The 24,048-nt window shown below is 39.1% G+C and overlaps 3 protein-coding genes across 9 annotated transcripts in view; 2 read left to right on the top strand and 1 right to left on the bottom strand.

The window, feature by feature from the left end:
* The window catches only part of LOC108654630 (protein 5NUC), a 124,068-nt gene that overhangs the window by 539 nt on the left and 99,481 nt on the right, over positions 1 to 24,048 (top strand). The window contains exons 2-7 of one of the 2 annotated variants that reach the window (XM_089261247.1): positions 335 to 570; positions 633 to 783; positions 854 to 1,110; positions 1,176 to 1,470; positions 1,537 to 1,834; positions 1,901 to 2,473. In XM_089261247.1, coding sequence (XP_089117373.1) covers positions 350 to 570; positions 633 to 783; positions 854 to 1,110; positions 1,176 to 1,470; positions 1,537 to 1,834; positions 1,901 to 2,460 — 1,782 coding nt within the window. In that variant the 5' untranslated portion in view covers positions 335 to 349 and the 3' untranslated portion in view covers positions 2,461 to 2,473. Of the gene's footprint in view, positions 1 to 334; positions 571 to 632; positions 784 to 853; positions 1,111 to 1,175; positions 1,471 to 1,536; positions 1,835 to 1,900; positions 2,606 to 24,048 lie in introns of those variants that run through there. The other variant, XM_018106106.3, reaches the window with a different exon arrangement.
* LOC108654637 (protein 5NUC) lies at positions 3,513 to 7,872 on the top strand. Of its 4 annotated transcripts, none has more exons than XM_089261662.1 (7): positions 3,513 to 3,731; positions 5,450 to 5,688; positions 5,745 to 5,895; positions 5,957 to 6,213; positions 6,345 to 6,621; positions 6,679 to 6,979; positions 7,036 to 7,872. In XM_089261662.1, exons 2-7 carry the CDS (start codon positions 5,465 to 5,467, stop codon positions 7,614 to 7,616), a joined length of 1,791 nt encoding a protein of 596 aa, XP_089117788.1. In that variant the 5' UTR covers positions 3,513 to 3,731; positions 5,450 to 5,464; the 3' UTR covers positions 7,617 to 7,872. The 4 variants fall into 4 exon arrangements, with proteins under 4 accessions (XP_089117788.1, XP_089117787.1, XP_030238064.1 ...); XM_089261661.1 differs by having other exon boundaries at positions 3,513 to 3,874; positions 5,448 to 5,688; XM_030382204.2 differs by having other exon boundaries at positions 3,513 to 3,989.
* Positions 10,428 to 16,679, bottom strand: nw (narrow). Of its 3 annotated transcripts, none has more exons than XM_018106108.3 (4): positions 16,046 to 16,678; positions 13,200 to 13,575; positions 12,954 to 13,103; positions 10,428 to 11,680 (listed from the first exon to the last, which is right to left on the bottom strand). In XM_018106108.3, exons 1-4 carry the CDS (start codon positions 16,095 to 16,097, stop codon positions 10,738 to 10,740), a joined length of 1,521 nt encoding a protein of 506 aa, XP_017961597.1. In that variant the 5' UTR covers positions 16,098 to 16,678; the 3' UTR covers positions 10,428 to 10,737. The 3 variants fall into 3 exon arrangements, with proteins under 3 accessions (XP_017961597.1, XP_017961596.1, XP_089117270.1); XM_018106107.3 differs by having other exon boundaries at positions 12,954 to 13,106; positions 16,046 to 16,677; XM_089261144.1 differs by lacking the exon at positions 10,428 to 11,680 and having other exon boundaries at positions 12,695 to 13,103; positions 16,046 to 16,679.

Genomic DNA, 24,048 nt, shown 5'->3' with positions numbered 1-24,048 from the left:
TACGATGGCTTAGTATACCCAGTGATTAGATTTAGACGCTATAATAAACCTGAAGATTGATTGTTTTTGTGGTTTTTGTTTTTGATAAGCTGATTTAGATAACAGTTTTTCTGAATTGAATATGACATTTAATTTTACTTAGATATTAATGATAATGAATATATTGTTTATTCTGATTGACTTATCACTGCATTGATCAGCCCCACAGAGCGCAGAGCTTATACTTACTTATTTGCTGACAGTTGCAATTAAAATCTCAGATCGAATTGCTATATTAAAAAAAAATTAACCTGATATATACCACGTATGTTTATGTACATATGTATGTACTTAGCTCTTCAGGTCGAGTATGACTTATCAGCTGATTATCGTGGCATGTACTTTGCTGTTGAGCCACACTTATGCCAATCCCATTACTCCGAAGGCCAGTGTAGCAACAGAGCTCATTATCTTGCACAATAATGATATGCACGCGAGATTTGAGCAGACAAACAAGAATGGAGGCACTTGCTCCAAGGAGGATGCCAATACGGACAGGTGCTACGGCGGATTTGCACGTGTTGCCACCGAGTGAGTAATTCGACTTGACGCGACTGAACGATGATTCATGGTATATACTCAAATTCTTGCAGAGTTCGCAAATACCGTGAGGAGGCCAAGAAGGGAGGCACACCTGTGCTGTATTTAAATGCAGGTGACACCTACACCGGCACAGCCTGGTTCTCAGTCTTTAAGGACAACATTACGAGCGCCTTTCTCAACATGTTACAGCCGGATGCTATTGTGAGTGCGATTCGGATTATAAATTTGATTTGTTTAATTTATTGTTTTGTTCGTATTTTCCATTTGATAGTCGCTGGGTAATCACGAGTTTGATAAGAACGTCGAAGGCCTAATTCCGTTCCTTAACGCCGTGGAATTCCCTGTGTTGGCTTGCAATTTGGACTTGTCGAAGGAACCGGGATTGGCTGCCGCTAAGAAACTGTCCAACTCCACGATACTGGAGAGCAATGGAGTTCAGATTGGTGTAATCGGTTACCTGACTCCAGATACCAAAGATCTTTCCTTCCAAAACAACGTGGAATTTGCAGAGGAAATCGTATCGATCAAGTAATTTCGCTCGAGTCTTTCTTGTAATAGTTTTGATAAATCAAAACGAAATCATCTACTTCCAGTGCTGAAGCAGAGAAGTTAAAGGCTCAGGGCATTAAAATTATTATTGCCTTGGGTCACTCCGGATACCAAAAAGATCAGGATATTGCCAGAGAGTGTCCCGAGGTGGATATAGTCATTGGTGGTCATTCGCACACCTATTTGGACGCCAATCAACCTGTTGCAGACAAGAACGACGCCAATCCTGAAGCAGTGCGAGGACCCTATCCCACCACAGTGGTTCAGAAGAGCGGAAAAAAGGTGCCAGTGGTTCAGGCTTATGCTTACACAAAATACTTGGGAAAGATTCACGTGCAGGTTAGTTGTGATTAGACTTATACATGGTATGATTGATACAGTAGAAAATTTACACTTGTACGCTAGTTCGATGCCGAGGGGAATTTAATTGAGTTCGACGGAGCACCAATTCTGCTGAATGCATCAGTGTCTCAGGATCAAGAGCTGTTAGATTTGCTCGAAGTCTATCGGCCAAATATCACGAGATTGGAGGAGAAAATCGTGGGCTACACGAAGGTCACCCTAGAGGGTGGCAATATTTGCCGCCTAAGGGAATGTAATCTGGGCAATCTGATTGCCGATTCCATGGTTCACGCTCGGGTGCTAGAGTACAAGGGCGGCGACTACTGGACTGATGCACCCATAGCTCTGCTCCAAGGAGGCGGTAAGTTTGATACAATTGCACATTTTTATATTCCCATGATATATGATTCATATGTTTCTCTTTTAGGAATACGAGCATCCATTGACAAGAACTCAATTGGTTCGATTACTGGCAGCGATATTATAACAACCCTTCCCTTCGAGAATACGCTCTATTTGACGCGCATAACTGGAAAAACATTGCATGCAGCCCTCGAGCGATCGGCGTATGTTCGAAACCTTGACTCGAACGGAGGCTTTCTTCAGTTTGCGGGTTTGCGAGTGGAGTACAACTACGACATGGAGGAGGGTCATCGTGTGACCTCTGCTCTCGTGCGCTGTGCCGAGTGCAATGTGCCTAGCTATAGCAACCTTAACATGTCTGCCTACTATAATGTCATCATATCGGAGTTCTTACTGAACGGCGGCGATGGCTATGTTCTCACTGAAGAAAATAACCCGCACACTGAGCTATTGCAGAAAAACGATCAATTTGCATTTGGCGAATACTTGGAGGCGCGCCATTACGTTTATCCCGAGATCGAGGGTCGCATCGTTATCATTGGACCCAAGGATGCTGCTGGTAGCATCTTTGGCTCTGTGGCCTTGATTCTATTGTCTTCCTTGATCACACGTTTCTTTAACTAGTTTATAGCTAACTGTAACTACATACATATGTCTGAACAGAATACGTATCCCAACTGTTAAATGTACATAATACAAAAGTTTGAATTTATTAGATGATGAATGTACAATAAATATCGTAATGCCTTTACAGATCTCTAGCACAATATTCCACGCATTACCTAGCCATCGAAAAGTCTTTCGTCTCATTTATATTTATAGCAGCACGTGTGGCGGCAAATACTAGAACAGAGCCATCGAGACGTTAACAGATTACGTTCATGTAGTAAAGTTTATTATCATAATAACTTATAGTCCAATCTCAACTTGAGATAAGTTAATTTTTTATCACTTTGAATGTTTTGCAATTTTAAAATGTTATTATTTTGCGTAAGTAAATGAAATTCAGATCGGGCAAAACTAGAATGAAATGGAATCAAACTGTGTATGCTTATCGTGATATGCCCTGCATAAACTAGACATGTGTTCGGTTCTTCTGTTGGTCTGGAGAATGTGCGCTCTAAAATTAAATCCTTTTCACAGACACTTTACTTTAATTTCCGATTCAATGCGTCTGCGAATTACAAAATTATTCAATCTAATTTGAACACCGTCCCAAGATATGTATGTATGTATGTAGATTGTACAAATATAGATAAATTGTGCATGCATGCGTCTGATATCGCACTTAAAGAGTCGATATGCTACAGCTAACGCAACTGTAAGTAATTCCAATGATGTGCTTTATTTCATACTTCCGTTCCCATGCCCCTTATCACTAAGACTCTCACTTGGACACTCTCTTAGATTAGATTCTTACTCTCACTCTCATTCTCCCTCACCCAAACGTTCTCGCCTTGGCTTTCTGCGCCAGACCGCTCACCTCTTATTTATCGCTTCTCTTCATTTGGCGTGGATGTTTCGCTTGCCAAGCAGAAATAGAAGTAGTATAAATGTCGTTAAATTAGCGATCGATCGAAAGGCAACTCAAACAGAGCGTAAATTATCTTGCCTGCTCTCATTTAAGCATGTCTATATTGCATTCTTAATCTCACTCTCTATTCTTTCAAAGGTCACAGAGCACGCCGGTCTCTGTGCTTTGCGTTGTTTTCGCTCCACTCTGCTCAGCACCAATAAGAACCGCAAGTGTATCACAATTTCTATAAACGACCGATCGGCGGTGCACTCAAAGAGCGCACGAGGTCTGCGCCTTTGTTTGAACACACTCGACTCTCTGGCGGCATTTGAAAGCCATCGAATCGCAGACAGTGCGACTGTGGACGTTGGCTTCGACGGTTGGTTCGCTGGCAGCGCGAACAAGTTGGCTTTGTGATCTTCGCGAATGTGAAGTAGCATTTGTTTACATCAGCGAGGAGTGGTCCTGTTTCCAGGCAACCAATAATTTACAGTTTTCATAATCGATTCGAATTTGCCTATTGTAAGTAGCCTTTACACAAGACTTTGGCATGGGTGCATACACGTACTATTTGAGTGTATATTAGAAAATAAACAAGCTCTCGTGGAGTGGTTACCCGCTTTCAAAGTAATTGCTTGTAAGTTAGGTAACGGTTCTGAGTTTTCCATGTCATGGCAATTGTGAAGCGTGAAAATTGGTTTTCATGTGATTATTTTAAGTTATTTGAATGTTGACGGCATAATATATAATATGTTATTGAAAATTACAAAATGAGTTTATATTCATGCTAAACAACACTTCAAATCATTACTAATTTGCTGTGGCAATAAAATATAAAATTGGCTAATTGTTAAAGTAAATGTTCTTTAATATATGTACATACATTAATACAAAACGTTAAAGGCAATCATCGGGCTATATAAAGTTAATAACAATTAGTTTGTAGTAAATATATATACTACAAACTAATTGTTATTAAATATACATATATACTACAAACTAATTGTTATTAACATTAAATTGATTTCTGTTTCTACACATGAAACCCTTGTTTATCGGGTATTTAAGGTTTAAGATTTTAATTTTTGTAAAAAGCAGCTCGGCAAGGTATTTTAAGAAAAAACAGCGGGAGATTTTATTTAAATGTTATTGACATCTATAGAAAATGAAAACGTAATTTTTGAGGTGGAAGCAGTATACGCTATAAGACTGAATACATTTTAAATCATTGTTAAATAAACAAATTAGCTGGGCTACAAATATTTACTGTTCAAAGCAAAAACTTGTTTATTAAAGTGGAACGCTCAGTGTGAGGCTTGCTCGGATATAAATGTTAAAGAGGCAATACAGATAACTTGTTTTATGAAAGATAAAACTATTACCCTTAGTCAATAGATGATGGAAGGAAACTACAGATGCATTTATATTTATAATATAATCGTGTTTATGTCTTCCAATTAGCAGTTGACAAAAAGATAAAATGATACTATGTACAGCTACAATAATCATTTGGAATCAGCAAACTTAAATTTGATTAAGTCGTTTATGAAGACTGCAAATAAATTAAGCTTGAACTATCTCAAAGCTAGACAAGTAACTTTGATAATAAAGATGCGAAAAGCACACAAATGTAACTTATATGATAGTTCAAATAAAGTCCCTTTAATTAATGGATATTATTATCACGCAAAAATTTGTTTACTTTTACTTCGGATAATTGTGTAAAAAAAGATAGGTTGAATAAAAGACTACATTAATAATTGACTCTTGAATTACTAAATTATTTATAATTGTATCTTTTCGCATGGCAATACGTTGACAACCTAATAGATAGCAGTTTTTGCTCTTTTTCAATTTATGAGTAATTGATTCATTGTATAACTATAATCTAGGGAAAAAACGGATGTCACGATAGAGTATATTCAAAACACCTTTGATAATCTATAGTTAAATAGTTGAATATTTAATCAGCAAATTTAGCATATTATATAATTTTAAGTGTTTATATTCTATCATATCGTATAGAACCTATAAGAGACAACAACTTAACAATTTCAATAAAATATCCATTGTAATGTTTTCTTTTCTTTATTAGAGGAATATAGAGATAAAATGATTATGCAATGGAAATATTTGGCACTTCTCTGGTTCCATACCAATTGGATAACGGCAAATCCTATAGAAGTGAAGCCTGTAGTAGCCACCGAGTTCTTAATACTCCACAACAATGATATGCACGGGAGGTTCGAGCAGACGAATGTCAACAGCGAAAGCTGTTCTCCGGAGGATGCCAAAAGCAATAAATGTTTCGGCGGCTTTGCGCGTATTGCCCATGAGTAAATTGTATTAAATATATTTTATTGCTCAACTGACGAATATTATTTTATTGCAGAGTCCGCAAATATCGTGCCGAGGCTAAAAATGGCGGAATTCCGGTGTTTTATTTGAATGCCGGTGATACGTATACCGGAACCGCATGGTTTGCAGTCTTTAAAAATAAAATTGCCAGCGATTTTCTCAACAGACTGCAACCAGATGCCACGGTGAAACACATTATTAAAATGCACTTAAATGATTTATTAATTTATAATATTTTTATTGCAGTCTCTGGGCAATCATGAGTTTGATGAAAAGGTAGAGGGTCTAATACCATTTCTGAATGACGTAAATTTTCCTGTTTTGGCCTGCAATCTCAACCTTACCAAGGAACCAGCAATAGCTGCCTCTAAAAATTTTGCCCATTCAACTATACTCGATGCAAATGGCACAAAAATTGCTGTGATTGGATATTTAACACCTGACACGAAATCGCTTTCAATAAAAAACGATGTGGAGTTTAATGAGGAGATTGTTTCTATCAAGTAAGTACTATGAACTAATTTTATGATAATAGAATAGAATTGTGAAATAAAATTTCTAGTAAAAAAAACTATTAACACTTTTTTCTCACGCACATATATATCCAAGTCTTACATAAGTTTTCTAATTTCAGCGCAGAGGCAGCTAGGCTTAAGGCACAGGGCCATAGAATTATTATTGCTTTAGGACACTCTGGTTATAAAAAGGATCAGGATATAGCTAAAAACTGTCCCGAAGTCGATATCGTCATAGGCGGACATACGAACACATTCTTGTTCAATGGAACAAAGCCAAGCGTCGAAAGTATTGACGGTCCATATCCGACTATAATAACACAGAAGAGCGGAAAACGAGTTCTTGTCGTACAGGCCTACGCCTACACAAAGTATTTGGGGAAATTGCATGTGAAGGTAAGTCGAATCTAAAACAGTTCTATGAAATATATGTACATTGAGAAATTTTAACAGTTCGATAAAGATGGAAATCTCATTGAGTTCGATGGCTCGCCGATATTACTTGATGCTCGAGTGGCGCAAGAGAAGGATGTACTAGATCTGTTAGAGATGTACAGAGAGAATATTACTGCCCTGGAGAAGTCTGTGGTTGGCCATACGAAAGTGTATTTGGAGGGCCGTAAGAACTATTGTCGTTCTGTAGAGTGTAATATGGGAAATCTAATTACGGATGCAATGATATTCAGCCGTGTACTGGAAGATCAGGGCGGTGATTACTGGACAGATGCAGCTATTGCCTTGCATCAAGGCGGCGGTAAGTTCGTGCCATAAATTCAGAGCAACTTTGACGTATTAACTCTCTTATTTCAGGTATACGTAGTTCAATCGATCGAAAACCCGATGGCACTATAACACAGAGTGATCTGCTTACCGTGCTGCCCTTTGAAAACGATCTTTATATCACACGAATCACTGGCAAAACCTTGAGGATCGCTTTGGAGCGTTCCGCTGCACTTAGGTTCAAGGACTCAGATGGAGCATTCCTTCAAGTATCCGGCATTCACGTGGTCTACAATCCAGATATGCCAGAGGGTAAACGAGTTGTGTCTGTGCAAGTGCGCTGCGCCGACTGCCTGGTGCCATCGTACAGCTATCTGAACGACAGCGCCTACTATAAGGTGATTGTGCCACAGTTTCTGGTCGATGGTGGCGACGGACACGTTCTGATTGATCGGGTTAATCCTGTGTCCATACGTATGCAAAAAACTATTGTTGAAGCAGTTCGTCAATATCTGCAGGAACGTAAATACATTTATCCCGATGTCGAAGGTCGCATCCAATTCATAGGCTCCGGCAAAAGTAAATCGTCGGGATCTGATTCCATAAAAAACACGTTGAGTTCCTTAGCATTGATGCTATTTACAGTTGTAGTAAATCGTATTTTTAATTAATTCTAATATGTGTATATAGTCATAGTATTTTTTTGAATTTCAAGTCATTTAAATTATGTGCATAATTTTAATGCTCTGACTCATTGCCATCATCAAGAAGAACATAATGTATGTATACTATATTTGGTTTTAAAAAGTTATATAAACTTATAGCTACAACTAATTTGTATGAATGTATGTATGTATGTAATCGTTGAAGAAAAATGATATATAGAAAGGCCAAATATTAGGTATAAATTATTTTGTTGTGCACAATCTTTGAGGATATTTGTTTTGATTCGATATTTACCTTGAATATGGCCTTGAGTCGATTAAGCGAACGAACAAACCTCAAGCAGCTCGCATTTGACTTATCGGCATCTTGAAATCTTGTGGACAAACACTAAATATATTGGACACGCGTCTGGCGGGCTCGAGAGAGGAAAGAAGCTCTGAACGTTGTCGTGCAAGATCTTCAAAGCACCTTCAGTTTCAAATGGTATTAAGCGCTATTGGACAATAATCTGAACTGTCATTTAACAGAGTCATTGAAAAATTCGTTATGTTACGTCTTGTTGCAATACATGACTGCAAACATTACGTTAAACAGAACCAGAGGCTGTTTTGCTTTATAAGCACAGGCAAGCTGAATAAATTTAAGCTTAAAACACACGGTTATTCTAGAATCGATATATTTTGTATAATTTGATTCACAATGTAACACTTGTTTTATCTGGCAACATGTTTACATTCAACAATAAAATAATAGCAACTTTACTGGATTCTTTCCATGGATTGCTTAATAGTTTTGCGTTTTATAATAATTTTAACATTCTTGTTCTCACACGTTCAGTGTCTTAGCTTCACAATCTTACATAATAATGATATGCACGCCCGATACGATCCAGCTGTCAGCGGTGTCCCTCAGGTGACGATGAGAAGGGCTTGTGTTTTGGAGGATTGGGTAGGGTAGCTACAGTGTAAGATAATTTGTTATTTGGACAAACCCAAGTAAAATGCAAACTAACTCTTGGATAATTTAAAGTGTGAACAGGGCTCGAGTTAAGGGTGCAACGCTTTATCTTAAGGCGATACTTTTTACGGCATCAATTGGTAAACAGCCCATAAGGGGGAATGGACAGCTGATCTCTTGAATATAATACATCCCGATGCCTTGGTAAGATCCATATATAAAACCTATACATTTTTGTTTACTCTGCCATCAATGTTTATCTACTCTACTCTATAGTCGCTTGGCAATCACGAACTCCATGACGACCTGGTCGAATTGACAACTTTCCTTAGGAAAGCTAAGTGTGCGCTTAGGAAAGCTAAGTGTGTGCTGTAATTTATGTACTTTTGTCAAAGTTATAAAGTTGTATTTATTTTTAAGCCTAATCAAAAGTATTCTATAAGATCCTCTAGTAGTAGTAAGTAGTCTTTTGGGTAGCTTATAGTCTCATAGGGAATCTTCTAAGGATTAATTCAATCTTTTGTCATTTGATTTGGTTTCTTTGATTTATCTTTATGGAATTTACAATCTTACATATTTATTTGCATTAAATATCCCCATTTATAGTTTGACGATTATGGACATCTAACTAATTTCAGTGGTAAGCCCATTTTATTGGATAAGTCGATTCTGAATCACGCCGATATTATGAGCATATTGGATGCTAAGAGACAGCGAGTCGATTATCTGGATGCTAAAGATAATAAATCGTCAATGAAAATGTTTTATTCCGACGAATACATGTCAAACTCTCCAGATTATATGGCTTGCATTATACACATTGTGGTTTTCATAGTCCTAATGTATTTTTTCCTATGCAACGATTGGCATGTCTTACGCTAGTTTAGATGGCTATTATATGTTGATTCGTATAATAATCTGTCGGATTAAAGAAAAGGCATTCTTTCGTATCATAGAGCTGATTTTATAGGCTTTCAAGCTGTTTGTAATAACAAGGGTTTTCCAAATAATTTCTATATACTATAATGTAAAAGACCAAATAAACCTGAGTTTCGTAGCGTTAACGACCAGACATTTATAATACAGTTTTTATTATTATTACATATAATCTTAATATACAAAAATTCTTAACATTTGGGTGCAGGCCATAAAAACTGAAAAGGAAAAAGTTCCGCACTCAGTTATCCCTGTTACTTTTATTGTTGTTGTTGTTGTAGCTGCTCAAAGATGTACGTGAGGAATGTTTACCTTTTTGTGTGTCTGAGATTGCCGTTTCAGCAAGAAAAGAGAAACTTCTTTTTTCTTTTTTATACGTTCGTTGGACCCAGCAAAACTTTTCAAGGTTATTCGACGAACCAAGAGTCTGCACACAAACACCAACACATACACATACACATACACATATACACAAATACATACAATATATAGATGCGCATATATGCATAGGTATATGGGCAGGTGTAAAACTGCCTTTCGCATCAGTCAGTTCAAACGAACTCGACTCATTGTTTGAGCAGCAGTTGAAGTTGGCTTTAGAGCTAAACTGCAGACGGTGTTCCTTTGGCAGACATCTTCGCCCTCTGGTTAATGTCTTCTGTCCACAATCAACTGACTTCACTGACCAACAAACAGTCCGACATTGGTTCAGGTTCGGCTTCAGCTTCAGCTTCAGCTTCGTTTTCTGTTTTAGCACTTTTAATCCTCTTTAAATTAAGAAAAATGATTTGCACTTTTCTGCAGAGACCCTCTGATTCATCGCCTAACTTCAGTCAAGTAATTTACGATTATTGGCTGTTAAGCTATTAAAGCGTTTGCAGTACGACTCATTAACACCTCGGGGAGCTATTTGAAAGGCCTCGTTTTTACATTTACCAAATTCGTTTTATTAATCAAGAGTTTTTATTTTTTGTCATACAATTAAAGCATATATTATTATATAGTAATATAGTAAGTAGTATATAAGAAGTGTGTCAGACTCTCAGCTCGGATTGGACAAATTGTAATTAATTAATATCTATGGAGAGAGAGTATGTGTTAGCTGTGGTGGGTCCGCAGAGAGAAGCGCCATTGGGCACCTTCTGGGCATCGTTAATGAACATTCCTCAGTGGAACCCACGACAGTGCCCCACAAAACTGAAGCCTACACTTCGCACTTATGCCTTAGGTTTCCTAGAAGTTGTGTGATTCGGGCAGCACCTTGAACTTGCGTGAGTCCTCGTTGCCAACCACGGCGGATGTTTTGCCCAGTACACGCATTGCATTGGAGTAGTCGGAGTCGATTTGTGGTATGATCTGCTGCTCGTTGGGACGCAGCGTGCGTATGAGATCGCTGAGTGAGAGCGATGATTGTGGCGTAATCTCATCCTTGCTGACGACTGCAGCAGCCGCGCGCTGCAGCTCCTGGGAGCTGGTCATCTTCTCGAAATCCTGTGCTATCTGCTTGAGACGCACCTCGATGGCCGGCGACTCTGTGGAACTGGGCAGCTTGGCTGCTGGTGCATCGCTGACCCTGGCCGACGACTCGAAGTGCGAGTCCGCCTCAGGCTCAGATTCCGACTCAGCGTCAGCTTCCGACTCATGGTCTGCACTGGCATTCTCATCCGCCTCTGGTGCATCCTCCTCATGCTCGGGCTGCTCCTCGTTAGCCTGAGCCTGCAGCTGCAGCTGTAGCTCCTCGATCGAATGCATTTCGTTGTGCAGCTCGTTGTCGTTTAGTGGAAAAACGTGCTCCTTAACATCCCCGTCGGCATCGCCCAGCTCGCGTGCGTGCTCGTTGGAGGCATCGCCAGACTCATGCTCGTGCTCATGCTCATCGAAATCAGTCTCGCCATCAGCATCATCGTGCTCCTCCACATCAGCCTCCAGGTCGCCATCCACATCGGCGGCATCCGCATCAGCCAGCGAGCGATCGTGATTCAGCTTGAACCACACAGTCGACGGCTGATGAGCTGAATCGGACATCGACATCGACGACTTGGGCTTGGCAAACAAACCGCCGCCGCTGCCGCTGCCGCTGCCGGCGCTGGTGGACATGATGAGGGGCAGTGGCGTGGTCGATGGCAGGTTCAACAGATCGGCAGGTGTGCGTGGTGTGGTTGAAGTAATGGGGCGTCTGCAGCAGGCGGAACAAAATAAACCAAGATTACATATATGTACATAACCATATGTATTTATATATTAGCAATGCATGTGTACATGTGTATACATGTACATCAGTGTGTTACATAGTAGGCCGATTGACTTGCAGCGAGCTTGGCATTTGGGTTAGTGCGAAAGTGCGAGTCTGAAGCTAAAGTTAGTTAGTTGAGCACAAATCTTAGTGACAACAGCAACAACGACAACAGCAACAACATTCTATAGGAGAAGCTAAGCCCCAAACCACCAAATTTCAATAGGAGTCTCGAAAGTGACGCTCAAATGGCTCCAATTTGTGCAAACCTCTCGAAAAATTTTGAAGTGTTATGTTTTCAGCCTATTCAATTATTTTTTTTTTTATATCTATATTGTTTTACTTTTGTTTGTTTTCATTTTAACGATCTTTCAAAAAAAAATTGTTTGTATTTTATTTTTTTAATATTTAGCATTCATTCTATTTTTTTGTTGGTTGTTTTAAAATGTTTCAATATATTTTTGTATTACATTTTTTTCATATCTTGCAAACATTATTAGCTTAAAAAAAATTGTTCATTATTTTTCTCGTTGCTTGCACAAATTGATATACTTTTTGTTTAGATTTCTCAAATTTCGGGTTTGAAATATTTTCTTTAAACCTCGAATTGTTGTATGTATATATATGTATATGTATTAAAATTGGTAGTGTTCTTTAAGTTAGTAATAAATAGGCTGGTAGCTGCGCATTAGTCTTCTGTATTAGGTATATAACATAGATACAGATACGCAGAGCCAGAACTAGGTTCAGGATCTGCATATCTGTATGGCATATGTGTGTAATAATTGTATAGTTTAACGATTTGGGGTTTAGCTCACCTATTTGATTAAGTATTGTATTACTTTTTGAACTGAACGCTTGGCAACGTTCCATAGTGAGTCTCTGTTTCTGTTTTCTTGTTTGATATCTTTTGTTTCGTTTTGTGGTCAACTAAATTAACTTGTTTTATCAATCACGTATCATTGCGTTATTCGTTATATAAATATTTATTTTGGGCTGGGTTGGCTTGGCTGTTTATATACTTAATTAAGGATTTATGCTTAAAGTGCAACTTAAGCATTCGTATAGCTCGATTTATTTTACTTAGAGGAGGGAATTGTAGACGTAGTTTTTAAGTTATATTTTCCTTTATGATTTATAATTTAGATATTTGCTTTTTTTTTCGTTGCTTTCTCTCTCTCTCACTCTCTCTTTCTCTCTGTCTAGTAGTCCTTACCCCTGCGCAGACGATACCGGAATGCTGCCATAGTTGTAATAATAGCAGCGGGTCTGTTCGCAAATGAAATCCTTTACGGCAGAGCAGTCCTCGGGCATCCATTTCAACGTCGGCTGCTTCAGTATGACGCAGCCCTTCTCGGCACCACTGCTGCTATATAGACAAAAACAATTTTAGGTAGCCTCAAGTTAAATGTGTCCTGCCGCCTCAATATGTGGTCATCCCGAGAATCGAATCATGTCTTACCTGTCGCGTGCCGTGCGCTGTGGCGAGGTGTTGCTATTGTGATCGACGGGATCGAGCAGGCCCGCTTGGATGGCATCGGCCGAATTCTCGAAGAAATCGAATGTCGCATTGAACGGTAGTCCGGTGCTCATCCATAGGAACATGCCCGTGCCCAAACGATTTCCGGAGGTCCAGAAATCATAATTGCCATAGCCGGCATTCTTCAGATATGTAGTCATCGACTCGGCCTTCTCCTTGGTCTCGAAAGAGGCCAATTGCAGGCCCAGTGATCGGCAGTATTGATAGGCCAAGAAATAGTTTAGCTCCGGTGAATACGGATTCATACGACTGATAAAGTACTGCACACCATCCAAATGTATAGTCGTAATGCGTTGACCTAATCCAAAGCAGAAGAAAAGAAGAAGACCACAGAAATCAAATCAAATTCCATGAAAACAAAAAACAAAATCGTAGGTCAATGAACCTATGAGACAATCCGCTCTGAATACTGAACAATCGCAATGCGTAACCGTAACGGCAATGGGAATCGAAATCGTAATCGTATCCAAAGTAAATATCATTAAATAGGATTACCAAAACGAGCAATCCGAATGACAAACACACGGTTCTATAAAAAGCAGAAGACCAACTTGGACTCGGACTTGGACAAAGGGAAAACAGAGTTAGAGTCAAGTGCTTGATGATTCATGGCAATGATAATGATGATGATGAACAGAAGCATTTATCGGTCTATGACCCGCAGCAAATACACAGACACATACACAAAGGTACAGATGGACAACTACAGATACAGATACAGATACAGATACTTAAGCTAATTACATAAAATCTGATGAAAAATAATGGCGATGATGACATTAATTAGCTCAATGCCAAGAAAAATGTTTTTAGAAGGTATCCAGAATAATAATAAAGTATCTTTCAGCTTTTGGGATTTCTATTTACCCCCTTCTTCTCATTCTTCTCTTATATAATCGTCTGGGACTCTCAAAGATGACAATGAGTTGACTTTGCTTGGACATGAGCTGACAGGTAGCTGGCTTGAATGGTCGAATACCTCATGACCATGCTAAACAACAACAACAAGAACAACAATCTGGGTGTGTGTGCAGTTGTATTGGTTGTACAAACAGCTTTAGCTATATTTTCATTTTCAATGCTGATTCGTTGGCTCTAGCCAAACGGAAGAGCCTATTTATGGAATTGGTCATGGATAGGCAACAGAGAACTATATGGATACTACCCTGTAGACCCTATGTGAGGGTCCAATGTTTGCCTCGCTTCTGCTTGTATATGAAATTATTTCCGGCAATTTTAAATGCAAGACACAAACACACCGAAGTCAAAGTAAACGTAGCACTGACAGACAAACAGATGAACAGATAGACAGACAGGCGGACAGTTAATGAATATATGCATTCTGTATCTAGATTCGGATCTTTTTTTTCCTATACTGAAGTGAATGAATAAAGACTCAAAGTACCATAAACTCTCATTATAATTAATACATCAACAGTGAATTTAATTAAGTACTTTTATTGAAGCGATGCCAGATAATTTTAATTATATTTAGGCATATATAATAATTCGTGAATAGAATATTCGGCATGCTCAAATTCATCTCAATATTTCTAATAGTATTAAAAAATAATATAAATTGTTAAGCATTTGGAACTGAGAAATATCTTTAGCGATCTCATAACTATTTTTAATTTTTCTCTAAATATTGTGAATAACTTTTATTATATTATCAAATATTTGTTAGAGATAACTAACTAAAATATAATTGATTTTATTTTCATTCGTCTCTCACTTCCACCCCTTCTCACTTGAAGACGCGGAAAAGCAGTTGCGAACCCATTTTGAATCGCCGCTAATTTGGCTTGGACCTCTACATGAACAGCCCATCAGGTAACCCAATAATTGAACTGCAGTTCGCCCAGTTTCTCGACTCCAAACTTAGTTGGAGCACTATAATTCCAGGTAATTGCCTAGCTAGGCTCTCCTTGCAGGCCCCCATATTCATTCTGTAGCGTTTCTACACGAATCTAGCACGTCTCTAATGATGCACTCAAAGTCAGCTCTGGTGATGGCGGATCGCAGATCGCGAATCGCGAATCGCAAATCGCAAATCTCGATTCACGAGCCTCGCGGCGCAAATGCAATCAAATGATGGTCTCCTGCCTAGTTATTTGTTGGCACCTAACTTCCCTCCGGTTAGCAGCCAAATGATTATTATGCACGATCAGCTCGAGATCGGGTCGGGTTAAGAACAAGATTGAAAAAAAATAAATCTAAATAGCTTAGAGCTCTAAAAAAAAGCATTTGAAAAGCGGGTACGATTCGGCTTAATCGGCTTGAAGAAAATTCATATTTAATGACTTTGAAATAATGATGGAGGTTCTCTATCATTCCTTCTTAAACTTTATCAAATATCTACATAGTTTGTTCTTTTAGTTAATTCGTTTTTAATTCAAAAGGGAAGAAGGTTACGTGTTAATAAAAATGATTTATTCAGTTTGTGAATGCCGCTTTAAAGAAAGAAATTATATAATCCTAAGGAATATTATAGAAATATTGGAAAATTCAATGTAATTTTTTCTAATACTTCGAATTAAGATTTTAGTTAAAACTCTAGTAAAAACTAAATACAATCTTTCAAAAATCCTATTAAAAAAAAAAAAGACAAAAATTCAGATAATATATCTGTTAACATATTTTATAAACAAAAGTAATCTAAGCTATAAGTATTTAAAAAAATATATGTTTGCAATCTTCACATTGTTATTAATTTAATTTGTTTTCAATTGTATTATTTTTATAATTTTTCTTATATTATTACTAACCTGCAGCGCATGCCAAGAGGCTGAGCACACAAAACAAAATGATTTTGGCCATGATTTTGTTCAAGAGGTTTGAAACTCTCGGGGATCTCTTGTGCACAATTGAATTTGAATAACGAACGCGTAGATGCTGTTGAAAGATCGAAGAACCGTTGGCACTTTTCGTCGCGTTCACTGTAAGCCTTCGACTGAACTAACTGATAGCCAGGCTATATCACGCAACCGCGAACCGTCAAGAGTCGAAGAAGAAACCCGCTGCTGCTGCTGCTGCTTCTGCTGCTGCTGCTGCGACTTCTTCTGCTGCTGCGACTGCTTGATTCCAGAACGCCAACACTTCCAATTTCCAGTTTCCAGTTGCGATGTGAACTTCCTATTCCAATGCGCGCAGCACGTTACGAATTCAGCCGATGGACGATGCCGATGACTCGCACCCAACACATACACACGTAAACAGACACAGGCACAAAGTACAAAGTGACACGCACACACACACAAACACCACAGTGACGCGTCTTAAATCCTTGCACCAAATGAACACACAAATAGAATCTGAGGACTTTTGGCTGCTTCTGCTTGAAGTTGCTCTGTACGGATCGGTTGTTGCTTGGCCAAGTACACAATGGCTAATGTCGTGAAGAGGGCCAGATTGTTAGCTTAAAAAGGAAATTGGCGGCCGGGCCCAAAAGGCCGATTCATATGTGCACACACGTGTGTATGTATGGCAGAGAGAGTTCTCTATATACATATATACAGGGTGTATACATATGTATGTGTGTGAACATGAATGAATGCTCAACGAAAGCAGCTAAGAATACAAATACTAATGTATATACATGTACATGCATATGTATGTCGTGTGACGATGGCAGCAGAAAAGAAATTACAAGAACTAACCCGAAACCAAATCCGAGTCCGAATCCGAAACCGAACCCGAACCCAAATCCAAGCCCGAACCCGTACCCATTCCCAAAAGCCGAACGGCTATTTGCGCATATCGTGATCGTGTGCAATAGCTGTGAGTGTGTGCGTGCGTGTGTGTGTGTTTGTTTGTTTGTGTGCGTGCTTGCGATCGTGCGGCACTAAGACTTGATGACTTCTTGCTCTTAGTCGAACAGAACAGAGCAGAACAGAGTAGAACAGAGCTGACTGGTAGACAAAGAGCGCAATAAAGCCGCGACGTCGGCGTCGGTGCAAAGGTACAGACAAGCGGGCCAAAACCGAAATACCAAACACAAACACACAGGCACACACACACACACACACAGAGAGACAGACAGCCACTTTTATACACTTCCACTCGCACACATACACATATGCAAACGTGCCTGGATTGCACGCTGCTGCCATCATTCCAATGGGAGTCGCAGTTCGCGCTGTTCATTGTTAGTTTTATTCTTTCTCCCACAACGCGGCTTTGGTTTTAGGTTCTTCTGTTGGTCCCACTTCTTACCTGGGCTTGTGGCAGGGCCCCGTTCCCGTTCACGTTCCCGTTCCCGTTGCCACAACTGCGTCGCGAACACCGCCGCCTCCTTGCCCATAGTGCTCCAGCCCTGCGCGGTGGTTCCATTAATTTGGTACGCTATCGCAGTTACCGTCGACGTCGACGTCAACGTCAACGTCAACGATGTCGACTGCGCCGCTGACGTTTCGACTGGTTTGTGGTTTCGGTTTTACGATCCCTGCCTGGAAGCGTGAAATGTAATAATGATCTTCTCTTTTGCATTTTGACAATAATTCTGCGGGTGCTCCCATCAAATATACCATCAAGTCAAGAGTCAAGCGAAAGATCCGCAATATGAATTCGTATACATGGAGAATGCTTTATATGCATACATATTTATGCACATATAAACTCGTTATACATTTGTATGTATGTATGTGTGCCTACCAAGGAATATATTATGGATTTTCAATTCAGAAAAAGTTATTCATTTTAATGGGTAACATTTTATGATTTCTTATTCATTCATCTGTTGAATAGGTACTTTTTTAATTAAAAAAAATTCCTTTAATGTTACAAGAAACAAGGAAGCTATAAACATTCAAATTCCTGTGTTAAATAACAAACAAAAAAAATGGTTGGTATTAATTAATTATAATACCAATTAATAATACATATTATGTCAAACTTTTTGTATTTAAAATTTTTATATAATTAAAATTAATATATATTTTTTGTATTTTTAAATAGAATCAAATATTAAATATACAAAGAAAAATGTTTACAATGTTTGTAATACCTTGTTTATTTCTTTATAGAGAAAATGTTAAAATAAATTAAATTTTAGCAAATTGTGTGAAGCGTTTAAAGTCTTATTGGGATTTTCCAATCAGATAAATAAGAAGATTAGGTATCTCGTATTGTCTAGAAATTCCTCTAGACTGAGGCTTCAGCATCTTCTTGTTTCTTGTGGCATCCCCCTTTGCTTTGCTGTGTCTTTTCAACGTGAAGCGGCATAATCGATGATTAATCCAATTCGACACATGGATGGTTAAATAGTTGGTTAGCTGGATAGGTGGGTGTGGGGTATAATTATAGGCGAGTCGCGCAGCTCGAGTAAATATAATAATGGCCAGGTGATTAAGAGTCATGGGAAATGGAATGCGTTCATTTTCCCAGTTGGCCAGGCTTAAAAGACGCTTCCTGCGAACGCCTCGCATTGCCGCACTGCGATTGCCATTGGCATTGGCATTGGCATTGGCAATGGGTCTAGTACTAAGTAGAGCTGGGCCTATGCATCAGCTCGAATCTGGGCGGTTGTTGACTGCTGCCCAGCAGCCGCAGCAACAACAGCAACAGCAAAAAGTTGGCTGAGCTTGTGGCTGGGTCTGTGCGTGCGTATTGCAATCAAAAATTCTATCGAGGAACGCACCAAGATTTTGGGCCGCCCTACGTGTAACGTTTATTGACGTTGTTCGTGTTGTTGTTGTCGAGGCTGATTTTGCCGCCGGGCCGACGCCGACGCTGACGCTGACGATGACGTCGCTGTCGCAGCCGCAGCCGCTGCTGCAGCAGTGTACTCGTAGGCCTGTCGACGCATTCAGTTTAATGTGACCGCCGCGTCGCGTCTCCTCGCTATCTGGATTTAGTGTTGAGCATTCTCGTTCAGTATGATGAATAAGTTCAATGAGTCACATGTAAGTCGTTCATTTCACGTACTAGTTCCCAGTTCATATGGGATATCAAATGAACTGACGTGTGCAGAGGAAGTGGTTAATGGACGTTTGAAGTGCATCGTTCAGTAGTTCGTTTGAATGATCTGTTTAATTGAACCTATCGACACAGCTCTGCTGCTGGATCAAGAACTTTGGCGTCTAAAGGCAACTATTTGGATGGCCTTCGTCTTAACAGCATTTAGCCATATCCATCCATACATGTTGCCGTTGCTCCCTTGCTTCTTTTAGTGCTGCTGCTGTCGCTGCTGCGCTGCCTCTGCTGATGATGCGGCTGCTGCTGCTGCTGCTGCGTCTAGTTGATCTTCTGATCTTCACCATTTGTGTGCTTACTTTGTTGGATCGTCTTTTGCTGCTGCTGATGCTTCTTCTTCTTCTTCTTGTTCTTTTCACCTTCGTCTTCGTCTGCACCTTTGCTGCTGCTGTTGTGCTTCTTCTTCACCTTCTGTGTTGTTGCTGTTGTTGTTGTTCTTGTTGTATCCCTTTTCTTTGCTTTATTTCATTGCTAGTTTTCGCAGCGACTTGTTCGGTGCTCTGCGGCTGTTTGGTCTAAAAATAAACTTGGCACAAGATTGAGGAATTTAATTCGCCTTTTGGTAGAAAATCCTCGACTTTGCAAACGGACTTTGGCAACACGCGCAGACGCGCAACAGCGCGTCTTCTGCTTCGGTTTATTTTTGCCCCAACCCATACACACACACACACACACACACACACTCACACTAGCACGCGCACACCAATGTAAATAAATATTTGAATCTGTATCTCAGGTGCGTGCATTGCTCCTGTATAAAGCAACTCGCAATCCACTTTAGCGTCAACTTGAGCTCTGATGATGATGACATGGTCATGGTCATGGTGTGTTGCCTATTGGAGAGTGGAGAATGGAGAGTGGAAGAGACCGAAGACGGGAATGCTTATCAACCATATTATACAGGTAGATTTTCCGCATCAAATCAAAGGATTAAATATTCTATAATGACATTCAGCTCATGATGCTGATCCGTAGCTAAAATCCCATTTGGCATTTGCTTTTGATTTGAACTCGGTATATCTACGTAAATACATATACATCTTGTGTGTGTGTGTGTTTATAACCATCCTTTGCTGCTGCCTGCTGTTGTCCTTGATATGCGAAGGTCATCAGCATTTGCATCTCTTGGCCTGCATCACTTACCACGTGTCGTGATGGCCAAGCCCAGAAAATTGCCCTCCGGTTTATTCATACATAAATTCATATGCTTCGCAGTCCCATCGACTTTTCCAATAAGTTATTAAAATATGCGAAATCGCGATCAGCATTTGCAATAAAGGCTAAGCGTAACTAACGAAATTATTACCCAGGATGAACTTTATATACCCTGCCAAATAATAGGGCGGACTATTATGGTTTGAATATCAAATTCTTGAGGTGCAGATACAAGATATACTCCAATAATAATATAATCTCTATCAACCTAACAAACACTAGTCGGACATTGGCTTCTTCTGCTTATTCAAAATATCTTTATATATCTATACATATTTCGAGTATCAAATCATCCGGAAACTGAGCTATCTTTAAATAGATATCAAGTATGTATCAAGTATGTAAAATCATCATTATAGGAAATGCTTGCAAATAATTCCTTTTAGATAAAGGCAGTCTCTATATGATTTTTAAGAGGCTCGCCCACATTATTAATTGTTCGATAAAAAGGCAAAATTATAATTTATTATTATTCCAAAGCAAAATTAGATAACTGTATTACCAAATTTCTTTATGATAAAGCAAAAAAAAAAAAAAAAAATGACAAAAAAATATTTTATTACTTTTCAAGTATTTCATGCTTTATATTTGATTTTTTTTCAGCAGCGTAGTCAATCAGTCAAACTTAACAATATAAATATATTTACTTATATGTATACATATACCTATATAAATGAATGACCATAAAATATGTGTAGAACACGCTGCAGGAATCGGGAAATGCGCCCACTCATGCGTTACACGAATCGTGACAGAGCTGTTATATGCTTATGCTAGGGTATTATATTTTAAGGAGATTACTCGTCTGTGGCTCGCCTCTTGATATCGGAGCAAGCTGTTAGCAGCTTTAGCCATAACCATATCAACGGTAAATAATTTCGATCACAAAAGCCAGTCAAAGAGACATGAGCATTTGGCATGCCCAATACCCGATGCCCGATGCCCGATTCTTGGTCGAATGCCTGATGCCTAATGGCCTATGGCTGAGCAGAGAGCTGGCTAGCTGGCCAGCTAGGCAATCAATAGAATGAGGACGAGGCAAATTTAGCCCATGCCAGTGATGTCCACGAAAGACCAACAACAATAGCAACAACAACAGCAGCGAAGTTTTGAGTTCCTCTTTGTGTGATTCACGTCATTTCGAATTCCATGTCAAAAGGTGAAGCCAATTTAACGTTTCTGGCGAACTGCGGCAAAAAAATCACGACCAACTGGCAAAACTCAAAAGGCAAAAAGCAATAGGCAACTGGCAACAAAATAACAAAGCCATGAACAGGAGAAAGAAAAACAACAACAACAACAACTACAGCACAGTCAAAACACGAAAATCGCACTGAATGAAGATTATTTTCAACTAATTTGTTGCTTCAACTGTTATTCCACATACTCAGCCCCCAACCTACTTATCATCTGAACATGATCTTCCGTGGGGACACTCACGTGCCCTACAGTTCCTCGGCTCAATTTGATGTAGAGCAGCGTGAATGCCAGTTAATGCCACTAATATGGCTATTAGAATACAGAGTGCAGGAAATCAGCAATGAAATTCAAAGACGGAAGTTCTCTTTTATAAGCACATTTACCGTTCAAATTGGGGAAGGGAAGAGAGAGAGCTCTTACCAAGTGTTGGCCTAACAGATGGTCTTAGGTCTATTTTCCACGACTACGGTCACACACACACACCCACAACCCCACACAAACACACGCACACTTAGTTAGTGGCGAGTCTATTTGCGAAATTGAAATGCCACTGCCAACATCTCGGCATTTAAGACTATGAAGGCGAATAGAAATGCGGGTGCGGGTGCGGGTGTGGGTGAGTTCAAGAACCTTTTTCTGCTGTTGTTGTTATTGTTGTTAGCCATGACTAACTGAATGATGGAATGACTGAATGACTGATAGCTGAAAGCTAAAGTGCCGTGCAAAATGCCCGATTCTGCACTTGACCGACGCCCAGCGAAAGACCCCGGGGAGAGCCGAAAACTAAGAATCCAAAGCACAGCTGACATCAAGTGGCGAGACAGAGTTTAAGTATGAGCTGCTCGCTATAATTACAGAAGAACGAGATGAAGAAGAAGAAGAAGAAGAAGGCTTCCCAGTTACCGGGGCTATAAGCCCTAGGCCAGAGTCAAAGTCAAAGTCAAAGCCAAACTCAAAGTTAAAGTCAAAGTCAAAGTCAAAGCCCGAGCCAGCAGATAGTGTTTTGTGTGTCGCCTACGACCGAGTCATTTGCTGTCTTTAGCTCTGCCTCTCAAGTGCATGCATGTCTGTATGCCTGTATGTATGTGTGTTTCTCACGACTTTAGCAGCAGCAAGAACAAGACCAACAACAGCAGCAGTAGCTGCAAAGCACGCCGGTAGCTACGGGCAGCTAGAGTCAAGGGCGGGCGCAAGGATTGCGGAGGTCTTAAGCTCAACGAGCACACGCGAATGCACATTGGAGCAAGTTGACCAAGAGGCCATTCGAAAGGCGGAACACTTGAACTGAATTAGTTAAAACGGTAATAAATTTATTAAAATCCTTAAATTATTAATAAGAAATGATCTTACTTTATATTTCGTTGACAAATCTGCTGAATGCCACATTTTTATATAGTCCAGCGAGTATTGGGAGCTTTATCGGTATATTCTATGGACAGATGTATTATATAAAAAATGATTACATATTTATAAATAAAAAATCAATTTATTAATATATTTATAAATAAAAAACAATTTATTAATATTCTATTCTCAGCTCAACAGAACAAAGCGGTTAATTTAGGTTTCTGCCTACATTCTCCGTAGCTTTATAAATCTTTAATTATTTTGCTATTTACTAGAATTTTATTTAGTTAATTTCTGTTAAATTCTGTTGAGTTAATATAGTAACATTTATGAAAAAGAAATAAATATTTTATTCATATTTATATACTAAATCAAATTAATTGGATTCGAAAAAGTTAAGCTTTCACGCTTTTAAGACTTAATAATATCCGATATTTATCTTAGGTTTGGCGCCTCAACTGTAATTTAAATAATAGTTTAAAGTGTAAACTTTCTTAAAATTTGTCTGTTAAAGAAAACTGATCGGAATCTACTAAATAATTATATTTATATATTTCATATTTCATATTTTTTGCTAAACTCTTGAATTAATTGCCTTTCGAATTGCATCAGCATGTAGATGAGCTTAACATGCTTAGAACACTAGATTAAATTGGTGCTCCATGTTGATCACAGGCAGACAAAGAGGTAGCTAAGGTTAGGCGCGAGCAGATTAAGCGGACCATGTTTATTAGTGCGTGTCTTGTTACAGAGAGGGTCTCTATATATACAGATACATACCTAGGTGAGTTAAATAAAAACTTCACACATCTTCACCCAAGGGCGTCGTATAATGGTGGAGGGTCAATGCACAAGCTGGCGGTACGACGACCCGACACTAAGTAATTAACAAAAACAAAAAATAACAACAACAAAATTGAGCTGACGAAAGTCCACATTAGATCGCTAATGATCTACCGTGGAAGAATGAAGATGATCGTATTATATACTTATACTTACTCAGACCTTAGCTTAAGGTATTGTTGTCAATTAATGA

The sequence above is a fragment of the Drosophila navojoa genome, chromosome 5, assembly GCF_054131105.1.
Source record: "Drosophila navojoa isolate 15081-1374.11 chromosome 5, UAZ_NAV_1.0, whole genome shotgun sequence".
NCBI lineage: Eukaryota > Metazoa > Arthropoda > Insecta > Diptera > Drosophilidae > Drosophila > Drosophila navojoa.
This window is presented reverse-complemented; position numbering and strand designations above follow the sequence as displayed.

Bases quoted from the DNA above. Each gene is read 5' to 3' on its own strand.
- LOC108654637 (XM_089261662.1), top strand. From the start codon at position 5,465: ATGATTATGCAATGGAAATATTTGGCACTTCTCTGGTTCCATACCAAT. The intron at 5,896-5,956 runs GTGAAACACATT...TTTTTATTGCAG, and splicing joins GACTGCAACCAGATGCCACG to TCTCTGGGCAATCATGAGTT. The intron at 6,622-6,678 runs GTAAGTCGAATC...AAATTTTAACAG, and splicing joins TGGGGAAATTGCATGTGAAG to TTCGATAAAGATGGAAATCT.
- nw (XM_018106107.3), bottom strand. From the start codon at position 16,097: ATGGCCAAAATCATTTTGTTTTGTGTGCTCAGCCTCTTGGCATGCGCT. The intron at 13,576-16,045 runs GTTAGTAATAAT...GCTTTGGATTAG, and splicing joins CCTCTTGGCATGCGCTGCAG to GTCAACGCATTACGACTATA. The intron at 13,107-13,199 runs GTAAGACATGAT...TTGTCTATATAG, and splicing joins CAGCGCACGGCACGCGACAG to CAGCAGTGGTGCCGAGAAGG.